The 17734-nt window shown below is 49.8% G+C and overlaps 1 protein-coding gene across 8 annotated transcripts in view; it reads left to right on the forward strand.

The window, feature by feature from the left end:
- pcloa (piccolo presynaptic cytomatrix protein a) overlaps nt 1-13416 on the forward strand; it is a 37223-nt gene extending 23807 nt beyond the window's left edge. For 3 of the 8 annotated variants that reach the window (XM_055511519.1, XM_055511515.1, XM_029160993.3), the window contains 19 exons: nt 795-842; nt 1171-1253; nt 1350-1425; nt 1943-2068; nt 3037-3145; nt 3297-3361; nt 3702-3886; nt 3964-4014; nt 4107-4237; nt 5217-5243; nt 6039-6132; nt 6204-6275; nt 6364-6598; nt 8305-8493; nt 9361-9502; nt 9599-9660; nt 10292-10426; nt 10562-10707; nt 10792-13416. In XM_055511519.1, coding sequence (XP_055367494.1) covers nt 795-842; nt 1171-1253; nt 1350-1425; nt 1943-2068; nt 3037-3145; nt 3297-3361; nt 3702-3886; nt 3964-4014; nt 4107-4237; nt 5217-5243; nt 6039-6132; nt 6204-6275; nt 6364-6598; nt 8305-8493; nt 9361-9502; nt 9599-9660; nt 10292-10426; nt 10562-10707; nt 10792-10935 — 2120 coding nt within the window. In that variant the 3' untranslated portion in view covers nt 10936-13416. Of the gene's footprint in view, nt 1-794; nt 843-1170; nt 1254-1349; nt 1426-1942; nt 2069-3036; nt 3146-3296; nt 3362-3701; nt 3887-3963; nt 4015-4106; nt 4238-5216; nt 5244-6038; nt 6133-6203; nt 6276-6363; nt 6599-7083; nt 8494-9360; nt 9503-9598; nt 9661-10291; nt 10427-10561; nt 10708-10791 lie in introns of those variants that run through there. The other 5 variants (XM_055511518.1, XM_055511516.1, XM_055511517.1 and 2 more) reach the window with 5 other exon arrangements.
- Nucleotides 13417-17734: the final 4318 nt, after the last annotated feature.

Genomic DNA, 17734 nt, shown 5'->3' on the forward strand with positions numbered 1-17734 from the left:
TAGGAGCGCATCACATTATTAGGGCTTGTCTAATTTGTATAGTAATCAAAGATGCATTTGTTTAATGCATAGCATTTAAGTTATATATATTATATTATCATCCTAATAGTCTATGTTCAACTTGTTCTAATGACATACTGTACCTACTGTTGAAGGTCTCCTAGTGTAGCTGAAGAGCAGACAGACTTTGATGGTTTTATGTTGTGATGTCATGATATTTGGTCCATTCAGGTGTTAATAAACTTTAATGCATGTCTTCCTAAAAGCTTGCTTGTATGTTTTGTTAATGTTGTTTGTTGCATGAAATCCCCTCCGTTCCACTGGTCTCTCTATACATTTGCATTTTCTAAGGGTATTGCTGCTTCTTGGTAATCGTAATGATACACTGTTGGTACTCGCTGTGCTTAGCTTTTGAAGGGAAGATGTTCTAATCGGAGGCCTGTGTGAGCTGTGGGGACACTGTGTTCACCCATTAACATTATTACCACCACAGATACTTCTGCTCGGCAAAGCTACAAACATGAATTATAGATAAACTCCACATAATAAAGTCAGTGTCTGCTCCTGCAGTTCCTACCACAGTAATGCATGTATTTTAGGACCCTGGTCAACTGCCAAGCTGAGTAAAGTGTTTTCAAATATGTGCCAGTTTACATTTATGAACCCGTTGTTTATGTTTCTAGTTTGGTGCTTTGGTAGACGCCAGGCATGATGCAGCATAACTACTAACTATGATAATAGATTCACATGGATACCATCATTTTGCAATGTAAACCCATTTGCCTTGATTCCAGCCCTAAGCGATTCCCTGATGGCTTTGAACAGAGACGATGCAACCAATGGTAGAGTATTAGTTCAGTTCCTTAGTTGTCATATAATAACTTACACCACCAGTCAAATGCACAACTCCATGAAATGATGACGCACCACGTAATGTCATGTAATAATAACATTCACACAGTTACCGTATCGCAGCTTCAGATTGCGCCAGTTCCACAACATTTAAGTACCTACACACTTTCTGTTGCAATACTTGTGAAAATGTGTGGTCATTCTTGTCTCTTCCAAAAAAAATGGATTTTGGATTTGGATTTGCCATATTTTATTCCTTACGTGAATCGAAATGGACCGGAAGCCGAGCTTGTGCTAAGCTTGTTGTTCTCCTTGAAGCCTACCACCTCAGGCGCGAGGAGACCGACTGGTTCGACAAGCCCAGAGACGGGAGGCCGGAGAACGGCCAGGAGAAGAGACAGGTGACACGCACCCACACGTTCACGCACACACACACACACACACGTTTGTGACGCTAGTGCGAGAGGCGACGTCTCACCGCTGTGTCTGGACCGCAGGGAAAAGGCCCGTACTACCCCTTCCCCCACCTCAGGGTCAAGCTGCAGCGAGATCCCAAAGACCGCAGCGTCTCAGGTGAGCTACCACGGTGCACTCCACACCGCAGCATCCGCCCGTCACGCGACAGCATGCGTTCGTGCGCATGTCATTCTGTGTGTGTGCGTCGAGAGGCTCGTGCCAAGTCTGCACGCATCCACTCCCCCTGCCATTGCGTTCCATCACACCATTCCTCCAGGCTCGGAGCGGGCAGACATTTCATTCGCCGCCTTCCCCTTCCTGATTTGGCTGATCTCCACGCTCATCACTCATCTCCACGCTTAAAATGGCGCATCCCTCACACTCAGGATTATTTGATGCAATTAGGAAGCATATTTAGAGAAGCGATGCTGAGTCATTTGGCCTCAGTCGTTTTGCTTCTTGTTGCCATAACAATAATAAAGTGAGTAATAAAGAGGCTCCGTGTAGGTGAAGGCCTTTGTGTATAAACTGTAGATTAATATAATAGATACAGTATCTGCTCAAACGTTTGTCTGTGTTGGAGGTTGCAGCCTCATTAATAACTGACTTGACTCTGTTCTCGCTCCTAAAATAGGAAACGGTCTGGGCATCCGTGTGGTCGGGGGGAAGGAGGTTCCTGGCAGCAATGGAGACATTGGAGCTTACGTTGCCAAAGTCCTCCCCGGTGGAGCCGCAGAGCAAACGGGGAAGATTCTGGAAGGTAAGACGGGATCCGAAAGCTCTATGAGCTGTAACTGCGCGTTCCTGCTAAATACTTGAACACCGACTGACATCACCTGAGGATGCGCTGGGGAGCCATGGAAACGGTTCACCCGCTCAGCCTCTCGGCCCATCTGTCTGCTCGCGGTCCGGGGGGAGGGGTGACTGGTGAGGCTGTGGCGTGAGCGCCCGGCGTGGACCCGTGCAGCCCGTCTGGGACCAGCGTGGGCAGCTCCGCTCACACTCTGTCCTCCTTTGTGCCTCCTCCTAGTTGTTTTTTCTCTCCAGTCATCTTAAGGCTTTTTGTTCTAGGCACAGACAGACGTTGATTGTCCTAAATGATGCTGTTGTTTGGTGCAGCTCGAGAGGTGCATCTGTCTTGTTGTTAGCCCATGACTCCAAGCATAAATCCCACCCATAACCCTGTCATCACCACTGAGCAGAATGGCCTGTGGTGTGTGTGTGTGTGTGTGTGTGTGTGTGTGTGTGTGTGTGTGTGTGTGTGTGTGTGTGTGTGTGTGTGTGTGTGTGTGTGTGTGTGTGTGTGTGTGTGTGTGTGTGTGTGCGTGCGCCTCCCTGTCGCTCACACGCTCGCAGCCAGAGGTTGGCGCCACAAGCCGAAGACCCTCCTGATGAGCTGCTTCAACCCGTGTAAGTCTGTGCTGCCGCGCAGCTCGGGCCGCGGAGGACGCGGTGTGGGGTTTGCTGTGCTGTGTGAGCGTTTCACGGCTAATTTAGATAGAGATGAAGCGCAGCTGGTTTGATGCTGTTTCCTTTCCAGGCTGCGATACGTCACGTTTGAATCGATTATCAAATGAGGCCACTGTCACAATTCACTTTTCTCTGAGTGTTTCACTTCATTCCGACGTTTATCTCTGGGCTGCGGCACGGTTCAAAGCTTGTTTTCTCTCCTACGAACTTACACAGTATGGAACGAATTCACTGACGACTGCGTCTTTGCCGATTCAGGAATGCAAGTGCTGGAGTGGAACGGTGTTACTCTGACGGGGAAGACCTATGAGGAGGTCCAGGGGCTCGTTGGACAGCTGTGCACCGAGGCAGAAGTGTGTGTCAGACTGTGAGTACACCCTCATCCCCTGATCAACCTGATCCCAGCTTCACCGCCATTCCCTCTGGTCTCCGTTATAACTTCCCCCTTAATGACTCAGCCTACTTTAAAATGCACCTACTTCTAATTTTAGCTGCATTTAACATTTGATGTTTTACAGTGATCTCAACATGCTGGATGAGCCGGAGGGTTCCCAGCAACTGGATTTCAAGGAGCACAGCAAAGGTGAGCTGCTGTGTTTCCTTGATGTCTCTGTAGAAGTAGCTCTGCCTCCTGTCTTATTCTTCCTTCATCTATTCCTTGTGTTTAACAATGCATCACTTGTAGCCTGTTTCCTCCATCTGTATGAAGGATTGATGTGACATATAACGCTCATTTCTCTATTTTAGCTGAATGTGTAAATGGTCAAGTAGCAGATGGGTGACTGCTGGTTCAAATCCCTTTGTTCCTAGAAATGTCAAACATGCCTGCTCATCTTTCCCTTTGATACTTACTTGCTATAATCAGCCTTGCTCCTGTGTTTGCGGCACCCTCCCCATTCTTCCACTCATGTGTGACCCTCCAGGGGACCGACCTCCCAGGTCTCCAGGCGTTGACCCCAAGCAGCTGGCGGCTGAGCTGCAGAAAGTGTCCCAGCAGCAGGCTCCCAGCTCCGCCTCCTCCTGCGCCATGCCCAGCAGCACCTCGGCGACCTCCAGCCCCGGCCAGCCCGGATCGCCCTCTGTGGGCAAGAAACGCCACAGCAGCAAGGCGAGTCGCTTTGGTTTCATAACCAGCACATGATCCCTCTATAGAGCGCGTCACACTCTTCCCTTCCTTCCTTCCAGGCTGCAGAAGGAGCAAAGACGCAGTCGCACCCCGTCTCTGGAGAGATACAGGTCTGTGGGAATCGAAGGCCGATGCTGTGTTCCTCCTTCCACCTGGATACATTTTGAGCACTTTTAAATCTGTTCCGCTTCTGTTCCCGCAGCTTCAAATCCACTACGACAAGCAGCTGGGCAACTTGATCGTGCACGTGCTGCAGGCCAGAGGCCTCGCCCCGCGCGACAACAACGGCTACTCCGACCCCTTTGTTAAGGTGTATCTCCTGCCGGGGAGAGGGTGAGTGAAGGCCGCGGAGGCGGGAGCATGGGAAGCGGTGACGCTGCTGTAGGAGCCACGAGCTCATAGACACGAGGGACGGCTTTCTCCCAGTTCGATGGCGCAGATCTTCTCCTTTACATCCAGGCTACACAGGCTCCAACCTGATTTCCATTCATTTTAAAATTGATTTCGACGTACCATGACATTTTTCAGTGTGCCGCACATGGCCTTTCTTTGTTCCGACATCCATGGCACCAGCGCACCGCTCATTAGGATCCAACGCTCTGGCTACTGACACACACGTATGAGACAGTGTTCTCCTCACTGGGGGCTGCTCTGCTGCAGGTGCGAGCGCAGTCCAAATCGATAGCTCTCATATTTACTCGCAACACGATCCGCGCTCTCCTCTCGCGGCCGCGGCGCTTTAATGTGATTGACTCTCCCACCGTCTCTCTCCAGAGCCTGTTGTTTTTCCTCCCCTAAAAGCAATAATGCGTGGCTGTGGGCTCTGCAGCCGTAGTCAGGATTGTGGCGATGCTACACTGTCACGAGCTTTGGGAACACGCTCACCTTAGCGCATACAGTACATGCACATCAAGTATATACATAAGTGTGTGTATATACATGGACAATCCCTCGGCAGTCGCGGCCGCTCAGAGGCTGTTCAGGTGCATCACGGGTCTCCATGGCAACCACAGGTCCGGTGTGGGAGCCACAGCTTCGGGCGGGAGCAGGTCTCCGCTGCGGTTGCCCAAGGACACGTTACGTCACCTGAAAGGCCTCTCAAGGCTCACGCACACCATTCCAGCAACTCTTCAGCACCGATTGATCGGTTCCGCTGCAGACGCCCACAGGACCGATCTCGTCCCCCCCCCCTCCCCCCGTTCCTGAAACACGACACCCGCCCACACACACGCTCTCACTGACCCACTCCCTCCCTCTGACTGCTGTTTCTATATGTTGTTCTCTATATTTAATGCATGCTGGACCCCCTCAGTCAGGTCATGGTTGTCCAGAACGCCAGGTATGTGACTCGCCCGCTTTGGGCCTTTGGTTCTGTTTTGGTTAAACTTTGTCAGTTTGGTGAAAGGTAACCACACACCCAGTTCCACTAACTCGCTTCACCCTGATTGTTATAACGACCCCCTCACTGTGAGGCCTGGTGTCTTTACATTGCATAGCTGAACAACCCGTCAGTATTAACAACCATCTCTTTAACACAACACATATAAACACGTAGACCCCTGTGCTGACTATTAACCCACAGACGTATGGTTTTCTTTTAGTTTCTCCCTGTTTTGTGATTGAACTCTACCACTAACGTCCAACACTGTGTCCCCACATTGTACAGTGCCCTGTGATCCCCCGCCACGTCCAGCACATTCCATTCTTCTCCCAGTATGACCTAGATTGTCCTTATTCCCGCTGACCTCCTCATGCCTTGTAGTCTTAGAGCAAACCTGCAAAAAAAAAACATCCTTTTCATCTTTCAAGTCATTTATTCAACAGCTGAGTCTGTTGTCACGCAAAACAACCGCAGTCAGATTCTTTGTTTCTGACCTTTTGGGATTTTCTCTGATTCACATTCATATTTTCCCAAGACTAAATGACTTGATGGACATTTTTGCAGCACACCCTCACATTGTAACCTGCCGTCCATGCACGTACATGTTGCCGTGCATCACACTCATTCTCTCCCCTCTACTGTCATACCGTGGTCTCTTCCTATATTGTGCTCGTTGCCTCGTGCTGCTCCACCGACCTCGGGCCTCCTTCGTGTTCGCCGACCCGCCGTATCTCCTCTGGTCTGTTCCTCTAGTGCTGAAAACAAGAGGAGGACCAAACACGCCGGCAAGAGTGTGAACCCGGAGTGGAACCAGACTGTGATCTATAAGAACATCCACCTGGAGCAGGTTGGGCCGCACCTCGGAGCCAGATCATGCGGTTCTGTGTGCTTCGGCTCTCTAACGTCTGTGTTTTCCAGCTGAGGAAGAAGACCCTGGAGGTCAGCGTGTGGGACTACGACAAGGGCTCGTCCAACGATTTCTTGGGAGAGGTAAGTCTCCATTTCCAACATGAGGGCGGTCCCCCGCATCGCTGCCACGTTTCACCCGCGTCAGCCTGCGCGCTGTGTTTCCCCGCAGGTTCTTATCGACCTGTCCAACACGGCCCAGCTGGACAACGTCCCGCGCTGGCTGCCCCTGAAGGAGCAGAGCGAGGGCGAGCACCACCGGCGCTCGGGCCGCCACGGCGCCTCCAAACCCTCCTCGCTGCACTCCTCGCCCAAGACCGGCGGCTCCTCGCACGACAACCAGGACTCGCCCAAGTCGTCTGTCAGCAAGAGCCGGAGCCACGGGATCTTTCCTGATCCAGCCAAGGGTAGGACGCGACGAGAAGCCCCGCCTGACTTCACCACCATCATCCCTTAACGAGCACCGCTGCTTCCCTGCTGCCTCTCTCTCCCCCTCCCCCCCTCCCTCCTTCACTTGGGCTTTCCTCTTCCTGTTCTTTCTTCTACTTCCTTCTACCTCATTCACTTCCTCTCAGCGTTGCCCGCACCTTCCTCTACACATCTTTCACCCCCACTGCAGCTTCAGCTTTGTGCTTTTTGCTTTCCCATAGTCTGTTTTCTTGGTTGCCATGATGTCACGCAGCTCAGAGGCCTAGCCTTAGCTTCCCTCTACCTTTCTTCTAACACAGAGGGTAACGGAGGCCGTGGAAGGCTTTGAACGCTCCCTAACTTAGAAAAACGAATCGTCAAATTTAACGAGGATGCTAAAAGAGCCCAGACCTAGCAAGGCAGTTAAGGTCACGAAGGTAACGCATAGCCTCTTATGTTAATTCGGTTGATCTGGTTGTTTTAGACACGCAGGTGCCCACTACCGAGAAATCTCACAGTAGCCCCGGCACGTCGAAGCCTTCCCCGTCCGAGGGCCAGAGCCACAGTCACAGCCACGGACACAGCCAGCACCCTCGCTCTCACGGCGCCTCGCGCTCCGCCAAAAGCGCCGCGCGCCAACACCACCAGGGGAGCGGCCGAGGGTCGGGCGAAGCCCCGCAGCCGCAGCCGCCGCAGCCGCAGCCGCCGCAGCCGCAGCCGCAGCCGCAGCAGCGCCTCCAGCCAAGTAAACCAAGACGCAGATAAAGCCCACGCAGCATGGCCTCGTCGCACCATCTCTACCCCCCGTTCTGTTCTTTGAGTTCCCTCTTCTGTTCCCGGTTTGCGCTCCCCCCTCCACCTCCAGTCCTCCTCCTCTCTCACAGTGTGTTCACGCTGCTCCAGCCCCTCTGCTTCTCTTCTGTATGCTCTCACAGGCGTTGTAGAGGCAGCACCTCACCTGTAGCTCACCGCCGCTGGCCTTCCCTTCCTTTTATATGAGAGGCACCACGCTCGCTTATAGAACGCTAAGAAGGAATATTTTAAAGCGCCATAGATAAGATATAACTTGCCATTTCCAATGAATGAGCAGGAACGGTCGACGACATGTGCATCGGCAGCTCCTTAAAGGACAAGACCAGCAAATTACAAATGTTATCGCCATAGCTTCTGTTATTAGAGCAGAAATACCAGAGGAACGCTTACTGCTTCTAGGAGAAGTTGCTCTCCTCAGCTAGCAGCAGTGGATTTTAGATCATTTGATCCAACTTTTAAACAGAAGAAAGCTGTGACCCCTCCCTCTCCCTAAAACGCCATTGACCTCATTTAATATTTTCATTTTCATATTATTTAACTTCCTCCTCCTTCAACAATAACCAGCTCCTCCACTGTGATGGCTGTGCATGCCGTCCACTAGCCTCCTCTTTTGTTTTAACCACCCCCGGACCCACAATGCACCTCAGTCCATGCTGCACAGCCCCGTCCCAGCGACACGGGAGAGGTGAATGTGCACCACACACTGTGGCTGCATGCGGCTGCCAGTCAGGCTGGTTGCCCTGCTGAAGATAATACCGCTCTCTGAAACTCCATCTTGCTCCTCCCTCCTTTCATCTTCGACGTCGACCCCCATGACCTTTCCTTCCCGGTGTTGACCCCCCCCCCTTGACATCTGACCTGCGAAAACACTCAAAAAACCCCACACGCCCAGGCCAAAGAGGCCACTTCTCACTGAGGCACCAGAGGCACAGCGTCGTGGGCGTGCTCACCATTCAGAGAGCCCAGTCCGACTGGCTGCCGGCCCTGCCAGCGCTGGCGTCGGCCAAAGGGAGCAGAGCAGACGGCAGATACCTCACCCTCAGGAAAGCCGTGTCGGAAGAGAGGCCGCAGAGCAGCGGAGGTGAGCGTTTGCCCGGGGGGGGGCTCCTCTCTGTCGTGTGACTGAAGCAGAGCTGGCAGCGAAGGAGAGAATGAGAGCGAGAGAGAGAGAGAGAGAGAGGATGCGACAGTACTAACGCACACCTGCAGGAACAGAGAGGGAGGGGGCTAATTAGAGAGGCAGGAAGGAAGGCGCACACAGCCACATCCGCAGGGATTCATGCATCGAGACGCGCCTCTTCACAGCCGGCACCGTTCACTAATGCCAGGAAGCGCTGCTCGGTGCGGGCTAACGCCGCCTCCCGGCTCCACCCGAGCTCCTCTGGAGCTGGTGGTAGCGAGGCCCCGGCGGAAAAGGCGTCGGCATGGATCCTGCGCTGCACCACATCCACGCATCTCATTCATACTCTGTCACACGCCTGAGTAAAAGCTGCATAAACGGGTTTTAACCAGGCAGAGTAGCTGCACCAGTAAACATCTCATAAACATGGCATTTAAACCTTAGGTTAGACGTGAGATTCCATTTAATAGCTGACTAACGATCTCAGTAGGGTCTCTGTGCCTCTTGTCTGGTCTGCATTAGCACATACACTATATGTCATATCTCTGGATGTGTTTGTCTCATATAAAAGCTTTAAATGTGAGTTTTTACTGTTTTGTCTGTGTCTGAGCGGACGATGCGAACTGCACTGTGCTTCCTCCTCGTCCTCGGTGCTCGTGTGCTGTTCATTAAAACAAGCCTCCCCCTCCAGACATAGTGATTTGCTTTAGTTATTTCCCAAACTTCCTGGTCCGGCCACGTTTGGTTTTTAAATTCTGGGACCTGGCAGAGGTGCAATCCTTTCTTCCTGTCTCTTTGTGCTGGTGGCTTGGCGCCGTTGCTGCACAGCTCGGTCCGGCTACAGGTCCGGCGACGCCCCGGTCACGGCCGCCTCGCTGGACAGCGGCCTGAGCGGCAGCGCCTACAGCCTGTTGGATGAGGACGCCGAGGCCAACGAGGTGGACAGTGCCATCTTCCAGGTGCCCAGATTGTGAGTCAGCCCTTAAATATGTTGAATTAATAATGAATTCAGATTAAAAAAAGAAAAACTGGAGTTTACTGGTTCATTGTTTTTGCTTTGCTACAGTGGAAAGATCCCGAATGGCACCGACGGGATGAAATCAGCTCTGGGACACGGTGACCCTGAAGGTAAGACTAAGGACTAGGTGTTTTTAGAAGCACTCTGATGCATGTTAAACAGACAATCTTAGCATTCCGAGCATCAGTAGTGTCGTACGTAGGCGTGTTTCTGTTGCTCCTTCCTTCCTGTGAGTCACGTAAGAATGACTAATGCAGCGGCGCAAGGATGACCTTAAAATCTAGAAAGACCTGAGGTCTGTTATCTCGCCACCGCCTTCACATTAGAGTGTGAGACGTGAGCTCAGTGTGCGCACACACACACACACACACACACACACACACACACACACACACACACACACACACACACACAGATGGATGAACACACTTACACTGATGCTCCTTATCTCATGTGCTCTCAGTCTCTTTGCGTGAGCATGCTCTCTGTTACAAGCCTTAAATGTTTGAACGGTCTTATTGACCCAGCTTTCAATCCCAATCTGTCGCTTCAGCTCGGTTGCCAAGGCAACTGGAGGCTGCGAGCAGCTTCTCATAACTTCCCTCCATCCTTGAAATGAGCGGTTTATGATTGTTTACAGGGGGTGTTTGATGTTACTCGCCGCGTGATTACACCTGCGACCAGTAGGGGGCAGTCACAGAGGAAGAGGAGATCAATGTGACTTTGTTTGTGTGCATGCAGGTAAATCCCAGGTGATGGGGGAGATAAAGATCGCTCTGAAGAAGGAGATGAAGACGGAGGGCGAGCACCTGGTCCTCGAGATCCTTCAGTGTCGCAACATCACCTACAAATTCAAGAGTCCGGACCACCTGCCTGGTAATGGATGAGCACAGCTGATCTGACACCAAGCGGCATCCTAGATGGACAGCCAGGTTAACCATTTGTGTGTGTGTGTGTGTGTGTGTGTGTGTGTGTGTGTGTGTGTGTGTGTGTGTGTGTGTGTGTGTGCAGATCTTTACGTGAAGCTCTACGTGGTGAACATTGCCACGCAGAAAAGGATCATCAAGAAGAAGACCAGAGTGTGTCGCCACGACCGCGAGCCGTCCTTCAACGAGACCTTCCGCTTCTGCATGAACCCCACCGGACACTCCTTACAGGTGCGCCGTGCTTCCCCGCGGGTCCGTGCAGCCCGTCCTTGTCCTAAACGCTCCGCAGTGACACTGTCTCACCGTTTCCCGCAGCTTTTCCTGGTGTCCAACGGCGGCAAGTTTGTGAAGAAGACGCTGATCGGGGAGGCCTACGTGTGGCTGGACAAGGTGGACCTCCGCAAGCGGGTGGTGAGCTGGCACAAGCTCCTCGCCAGCACGGCCCAGATCCACTCGTAGGGGGCGGGACATGTGATGGGACGAGGAATCTCGCCGCGCCGCGCCGCTGCTCCAGATCTCTGGGTTTCGGGGGTCAGATGTTTGGGCTTTTGGGGAGGAAGTAGTGGAGGAAGTAGTTTACAGGAAATAGACACATGTTTACAGGACGTTGGACGTACGGCAGGGTAGACAGGTGCTGAGGTCAGAGAGTGCGGAATCAACCAGGTATTACAAACACACACGCGCAGCAACACAACACACGTCATACACACCAGATACAGGGACACGCTTGTAGAGTCTAATTTATTTCCAGTAGACGTTTATTCATGAAGACAGATTTTCCTCATTGATCCTCAGAGTTTTATTCATTTAGCATTGGGAGGAAATGATTAAAGGCTTTTAAAGGAGACCTGCTATTTATTTTTGTATGATGAGATCAGCGTAGAGTTCTATCATTTCTCTTCTTATAAATCTATCCTGGGAAGCAACCATAGTATATTTTCTAACACGCTTTTAGTTGTTCTCCATTTTCTGTCACCTTACGTGTGAACAAAGTTCCATTATAATTATTATTGTAAAGATAAATGATGGACATCAATATATATATATATATATATATATATATATATATATATATATATATATATATATATATATATATATATATATATATATATATATATATATATATATATATATATATATATGAAATTGGACATTATATATTGTGCGCATGAGTCTATCTGTCTGGTGAGCAGTGCCACATGTTCTGCACAAACAAATCACGTTGTATATAGTGAAGTGTCATAACTGGAAATTAACTATAACATATATAAATATATAGATATCTTTATCGGAGACAATCGAGTCCTGATGATTGTGTCATAGAGGTTTTATTTCCATGACGCCCCGTAGAGTGTGACCTGCTTTCGTTCGCGCGTCTGTGCTGTTTTGCACTTTCCCTGCTCAGAATGTAAGAAACAAACTGACATGACTGACGTAGACCGACGAAGAGGAGGGGTCCCATCAGCCGAGCAACGCTCACCCGCCACTAACTAGGTGTGAAAACACGGACCGTAGCACGTCCATGTGTGGTCCCGGCCTCGCCGCGTCGTCACCGCTCACGCTCCAAACCGTCGTCGTGTCCTCTACGAGTCCGCTGTGTCGCAGAGCGCGTCCCGTGTGCTAGCGCAGGGTCAAAGGTCAGGGCGGTCCACTCAGCATCTACTAGCAGACGCTACAGTACGTTTAATATCGGAGTGATTTCTATGCAACATCTAAGTAACTCTTCTGCATCTTGACTTTGCCGGACGCTCCGTGGGAGAGAAAACCTTCGATTTTAATTTTGCTGCTACGTTTCCACATCCGCCACCAAATGGTTGCTGCTTTAATGGGGTTCATTTTGTCGTTTGTTATTTTGTAACGCTTTACGAGTCTTTATTTATTGCCTGTGAGACTACTTCACGTGTATTATATTTGTTTACAGGTGTACAGAGAAGAAATCTTGCTTTTATAAACACTATTGCTTGTTTACAAGGTTTAGAGGCCTGAAACTCAGAGAACCAACTTTGATTTTTTCGTCCGCGTACACGAACACTCGCTCGACGTGTATGATTTCGGTCCTTTGATTGTTTTCCCCATTCGTGTAATAGAAATGACCAAACAACTAAAAAGTATTGTAATCGGTGGATGTTAAATCGAGTCGGTGTGTTTTTTGGTTTGACCTCATACTCTCCCGCCCCGTGCTCGTGTGCATAGCATCGTCATATCAAGTCCGTGCATGTCATTGGCTCTGATGCATATCTCTTCCTTTCAATGTCGTCCGTCTCTACCGAAGAGAGAGTTTCTCGTAACACACCAACAGTCACACACGCTCACACGCTCACACCGACACACACGCAGCGGCCATCTCTTTATTTCCAGCCTTGTAAATACATAGCGTCTTTTTATACTGGGGTCTGGGGAGCAATAGGTCTTTTAGCAGACACAAAAGTATGATGATAGGAGTCGCAGGTGTTCTTCTCTCCGTCGGTGTACAGTGGACGGACCGAGAGGCGACCCGTCCTGTCCGTCTGATGGGAGCCCGATTCAACCCGACCCTGTGCACCAAACACGGACGCCTGACTTATCTTAACAACTCGAGTAGCTGCAGGAGAATTTAAATGTGCTCACACTGGATGTTGCATGTTTCGTTGGTGGTTCATTCTATTTTTGTGTCCAGATATAATTAAAAGAAAAAAAGAGTGAGGTAGATGGAAAAGCTCTAGAACAAAACGCTATTGATTAGGGGGAGACATAACACTTATCAATGATGTATGCTGACTGTACAAAGATTATGCTTGTAAAACCCGTCTGGTTTTTCACTTGTAAGTAAACAGAAAAAAAAAACTCTACTGTCATGGTTTCGTGATTGTATACAGGAGGTATTGATAAATTATGCAAATTGTGCTGTAAAAATGGCTGTTGCCCCATGTCTAAACATTAAATATCAGTACAAATGAAGTATTGTTGTGTTTTCCTGCATAATTTTTCATGTTTCAAATGTTTTATAGTCTGGTTAGAGGTGAAATGGCGACACGTGTCCACAAGAGGGCGACAAAGACTTATTAAGTGAAGAACAGGAGTTCATAGCTGTACTGTAGATACAGGGGCGGATTAGACACTAAGGGACTTGTTGAAGTCTGAGAAGAAAACGAGGCATATTAAAATTAATTACTTGTCCCCTGAGCCGCAGCCAACAGCAGACTGGACATGAGTTGTTTATTTCCTGTCATTTTGTTGTATCTGTGCCTGCTGTTGAGCCACAGACATAAAATGCTGCAATTTGTCACATTTGCATGCGGCACAATTTCCATATTGATCTTGAATAATTGTGATTTTTTTCAGTCTCACCATTTTGTGTATCTCAGTCTGTGTCTGCTCATTTTAAGGTTGCATTTTAATTTTGCATCCCAGCTCCGTCTGCAGAGGGAGCGAGGAGCCCGATTCACATCCACCCACTGCTCCTTTGTTGACGTAAGCCACTGTTGTGTGTCTGATGCGTTCGGATGGGTTTCACCTGTCGTCACCTGCTGGGCGCTGTGATTCTGCAGCTGCAGCTGCTGTACAGCCGCCTGCCTCCCGCTGCTGAGTCTGCTGAAATATGAAAGCGCTGGAAGTCTCAGTTGCTCGCACCTCCAGAAACTTTCAAAATGAATAGGGAAAGACTGATTATTACAAAATCTATCAGCTCAACTCCTGGAGCCCGGAGCCTCTCTGCACTCTGAAAAAGAGTTATTAGCAAAAAAAAAAAGTAGATGAGAAGTGACCCCTCAGAACTGGAATCTGTGTGAATGAAAGGCTGGTGACCTCCATGAACCCGCAGCTCAGTGTGTGCCTGTGCCTTTAAACACCAAATCAGAAGAGGACTCCACTTCCCCTGGGTGAGCCGCATACCTGCTCTTAAATGGTGATCAACAAACACTCCTCTGTTGCTGTGAGCTCGGCCTGATGGTGACTAATGCACACACTCGTGTAATTACAACCTTCGCATGGGTCATAGCTGTGAGGAGGTAGAGAAGGAAATGACCTGTTGCCGCTAAATTCTCCAAAGATACGCTGGTAACTCAAAGATAACTGTGTAATAGATGCGCGTATAGTAGATGTGCGATTTTCCGATGCTACTGTGAGGATGTGAATGGTTGACTCTGTGTTTTCAGATCAGAGGATGCCGGCCGGCGGCCAGGCTGTGGTCTCCGTCGCATCCTTTGCGTCTCCTCCTCCCCTTTCATGTAGCGTCTTTCGCCCATCTACATCCATCTCCTCCATAACTCCCCCTCTTTTTTCCCCGTTTCTGTCCCCGGTGGATCCCTCAGATCCTTCACTTCTAAAGACGCGTTTGTTCCCTGCGTTTTGCCTTCAAAGACGTGGCCTGCGTCAGACGGAGGCCTGGAAACACGCAGCTGTCGCCGCGCGGCTGCGCCTCGGTCGGCGCCGGGGCTGATCAAAACGACAGCGATGTGCCGAGGCCACGTCAGACGATGCTGCCGGATGCATCAGCGGATCAGAGGTCGCGCCGGGGTCACACATCTATCACAAACCACAAGGCTCCGCCACTCCAGCCTCTTATCTGTGCCCAGCCTCCTGGTTTCTGATTATTTCCGCCAGCCTGCTGCCAGGTGTCACAACGGCTCCCTGAGCTCCAGACCTCAGCTCATGGAGCCAGGACATTCAACCAGCCTAGCCTCGAAGATCCATCAGGACCTAATGAGGGGCTTTTTCCTTGTTGGGCTAGTGACATGTTCCAAAATGGACATCTAAAGAAAACAAACAAGGAAACGAGATTTTATAAGTAAAGAAATTGAACAGGACAGTCAAGACCCCTCATGCCCAATCACTTCAGATCTGCCGCCCGAAGCCGGCGTCCTGTCACTGGGCGCCTCCTTCACCCCGAGGCCCTCCTCGGCCCCGGCCATAACGTCTCCTCCTGACAAAATAGCTTCCACTAATAGTAATGTGATCAGTCAGTGTGCAGAGGGGACTGAGGCTGCCGCTGTCCCGAGTCAGGCATCATATCATCACACAGACTCACCGCCGTGTCGCTTTCCCTGAGTCAACTAGACGCTACCATGCCAACCAACGATGAGGAGGCAGAGGAAGCGTGGGCTTCTCCTTCTTTGTGGTGACCTACTAAAGCTCAGTCACGGTGACCAAGATGAGGAGGTTAAAATGGGTTTAGCTCAGGTCTTGCTGAGAATGTTAGCGTAGCTTAGCACAAAGACTGAAAGCAAAGGAGAACAGCTAGCCGACCTCTGTCCATATATATCTGACCTCATGTCCCATCATTCTTGCCTAGAAGACACTCTGTGTGGAAACCAATTAAACTTTATACCTGGAAATCATTTGTTGCCATGGTAACGCCCGAGCCACCCCCAAAAAATAAATGAAATATGCTCAGCAGCCTGTGGGGGCAGGAGAAAAGGCAAACAGATCTCCTGAATTTGCCTCCTTGGTTGAGGCCCGGCAGAAAACGCATCTGTTTGTTTTGTATGTGTTTGACGGGAAAGTGACAGTGAAAGTAACACGTTGACTGCTTCAGATTTCACAGATGCTGCATCCGCATCCTGTGACTTCAGCTGCTGCAATACGAGCACGTACAACAATGTCAGCATTAGGAAAGTAGCAAGAAATACAGTAAGAGCACGATCACCAAAGCAAGAGATGATGGGAAGACACACTCTGTTTTCTGTACTTGACTTTAAAGTGTAATTTAAAGTGAAAAAAGCCCACGGGAGCTTTTCAAATGTTATTTTAATAAAATGTAAAGGCTTTTGCCGTGGGAATGTTTTAATGAGCTGCTACATTAAGTAAAACCATATTATTCAGCGCTGCTTCCTATTTTCTGCTCGGCTCCACGAGAGGAGAGGCACATGCAGCGGTTCATTAAAGCACCACCGATACTACGACGTGCTGAGATGGTTTAGCCTCACTGCTGCCGCTTCCTCCTCTCCCGTGCTTCGCGCTCCGTCTGCTGCTCCCAGCTTTAGCACGCGCTAAGCACGGGAAGCGCGCGCTGCTCGGAAACAACAACAGCCGCGCGGCTCAGTTGTGATGAGTCGGCGTGGAGACAGCGAGCCGGGTTGCTAGGCAACGGCAGCCGGGCAATTCCCCGGACAGGTGGGTGGGGTCGGGCACTGGTCACACCTGCTCCCTGTCAAACACACACGCACGCACGCACGCACACACACACACACACACACACACACACACACACACACACACACACACACACACACACACATTCCTTATTCGTTCGGAAACATACTGCAACCTTTGCTACAGACCTGTCACCGACTGCTAAACGGGCACACACACACACACACACACACACACACACACACACACACACACACAAACACACTCTTGTGCTGCTTGTTTCGTCAACGTGACCTGAATTATACTTCAGCTAGTGGGTCAAGGGGTTCAAATTAGTGGAACAAAAGCCCAGTCTAGACACTTTTCTCACCATAAAGCCTAAACAGTAGAAGTGTGGGCTATTAAACCAAAACAACACGCTGAAGGGCTGCAAAGCCGAGGAAAAGGGTTGAAATTACTGCTTTGGTCATCATTAAGAATACTGGTATTGATACAACATAACACATCACATGTGACAGTAAACCAGGATCTATTTAGTCAAACCAAATTTGCTGATTTTGAGAAGCTTTTGTAAAACAGAACTAATCCCTGTGAAAATCCCATATAATCCTATTTAAAGAAGTGTGCCGTTGGCTCGCCTGGTTCAAAGACGTTGGACGGCGATGGAGGAATGCTGCCGGATTCTTAATCGTATGCTTTTGCTGCTTCCCCCAAACTCGGGGGAATTGGAGAACAAACCGGGGGCCTTTTAGAATTAAATAACACATTGAATACGAGGACGAGACTCACTTAATGGCAGGTGAGCAACACTTTGCCTTGTTTGTCTGCTCCGGCCCAACTTACCTCACGAGGGCAAATGTGAAAGTCAGCAATAATATCGCTGGGGCTCCAGATATAAGCGAGGTGCTCTGGGAACATTAGCCAGATTAGTTTTGTATCTAACAAACGGCTTTGGAGACAAACTCATTAGGAAGTGCAGTACATTCTCCTGGTGTTTACCTTCCTGATTGTCCCGGCAAAAGGGAACCGTCACTTCATATTAAATTTGCCACAGCCCTTGGAGCAAGTGGAATTTATTATCACATTTCTGCATAAGTGGATGCACCTCGCTGTTGCAAATTAAACTTAGACTTGTAGTAATATACATAAAAGAACCTTGAGTAGACTTTTTCTCACTTGGACGAAG

The sequence above is a fragment of the Betta splendens genome, chromosome 9 (genome assembly GCF_900634795.4).
Source record: "Betta splendens chromosome 9, fBetSpl5.4, whole genome shotgun sequence".
Taxonomy (NCBI): domain Eukaryota; kingdom Metazoa; phylum Chordata; class Actinopteri; order Anabantiformes; family Osphronemidae; genus Betta; species Betta splendens.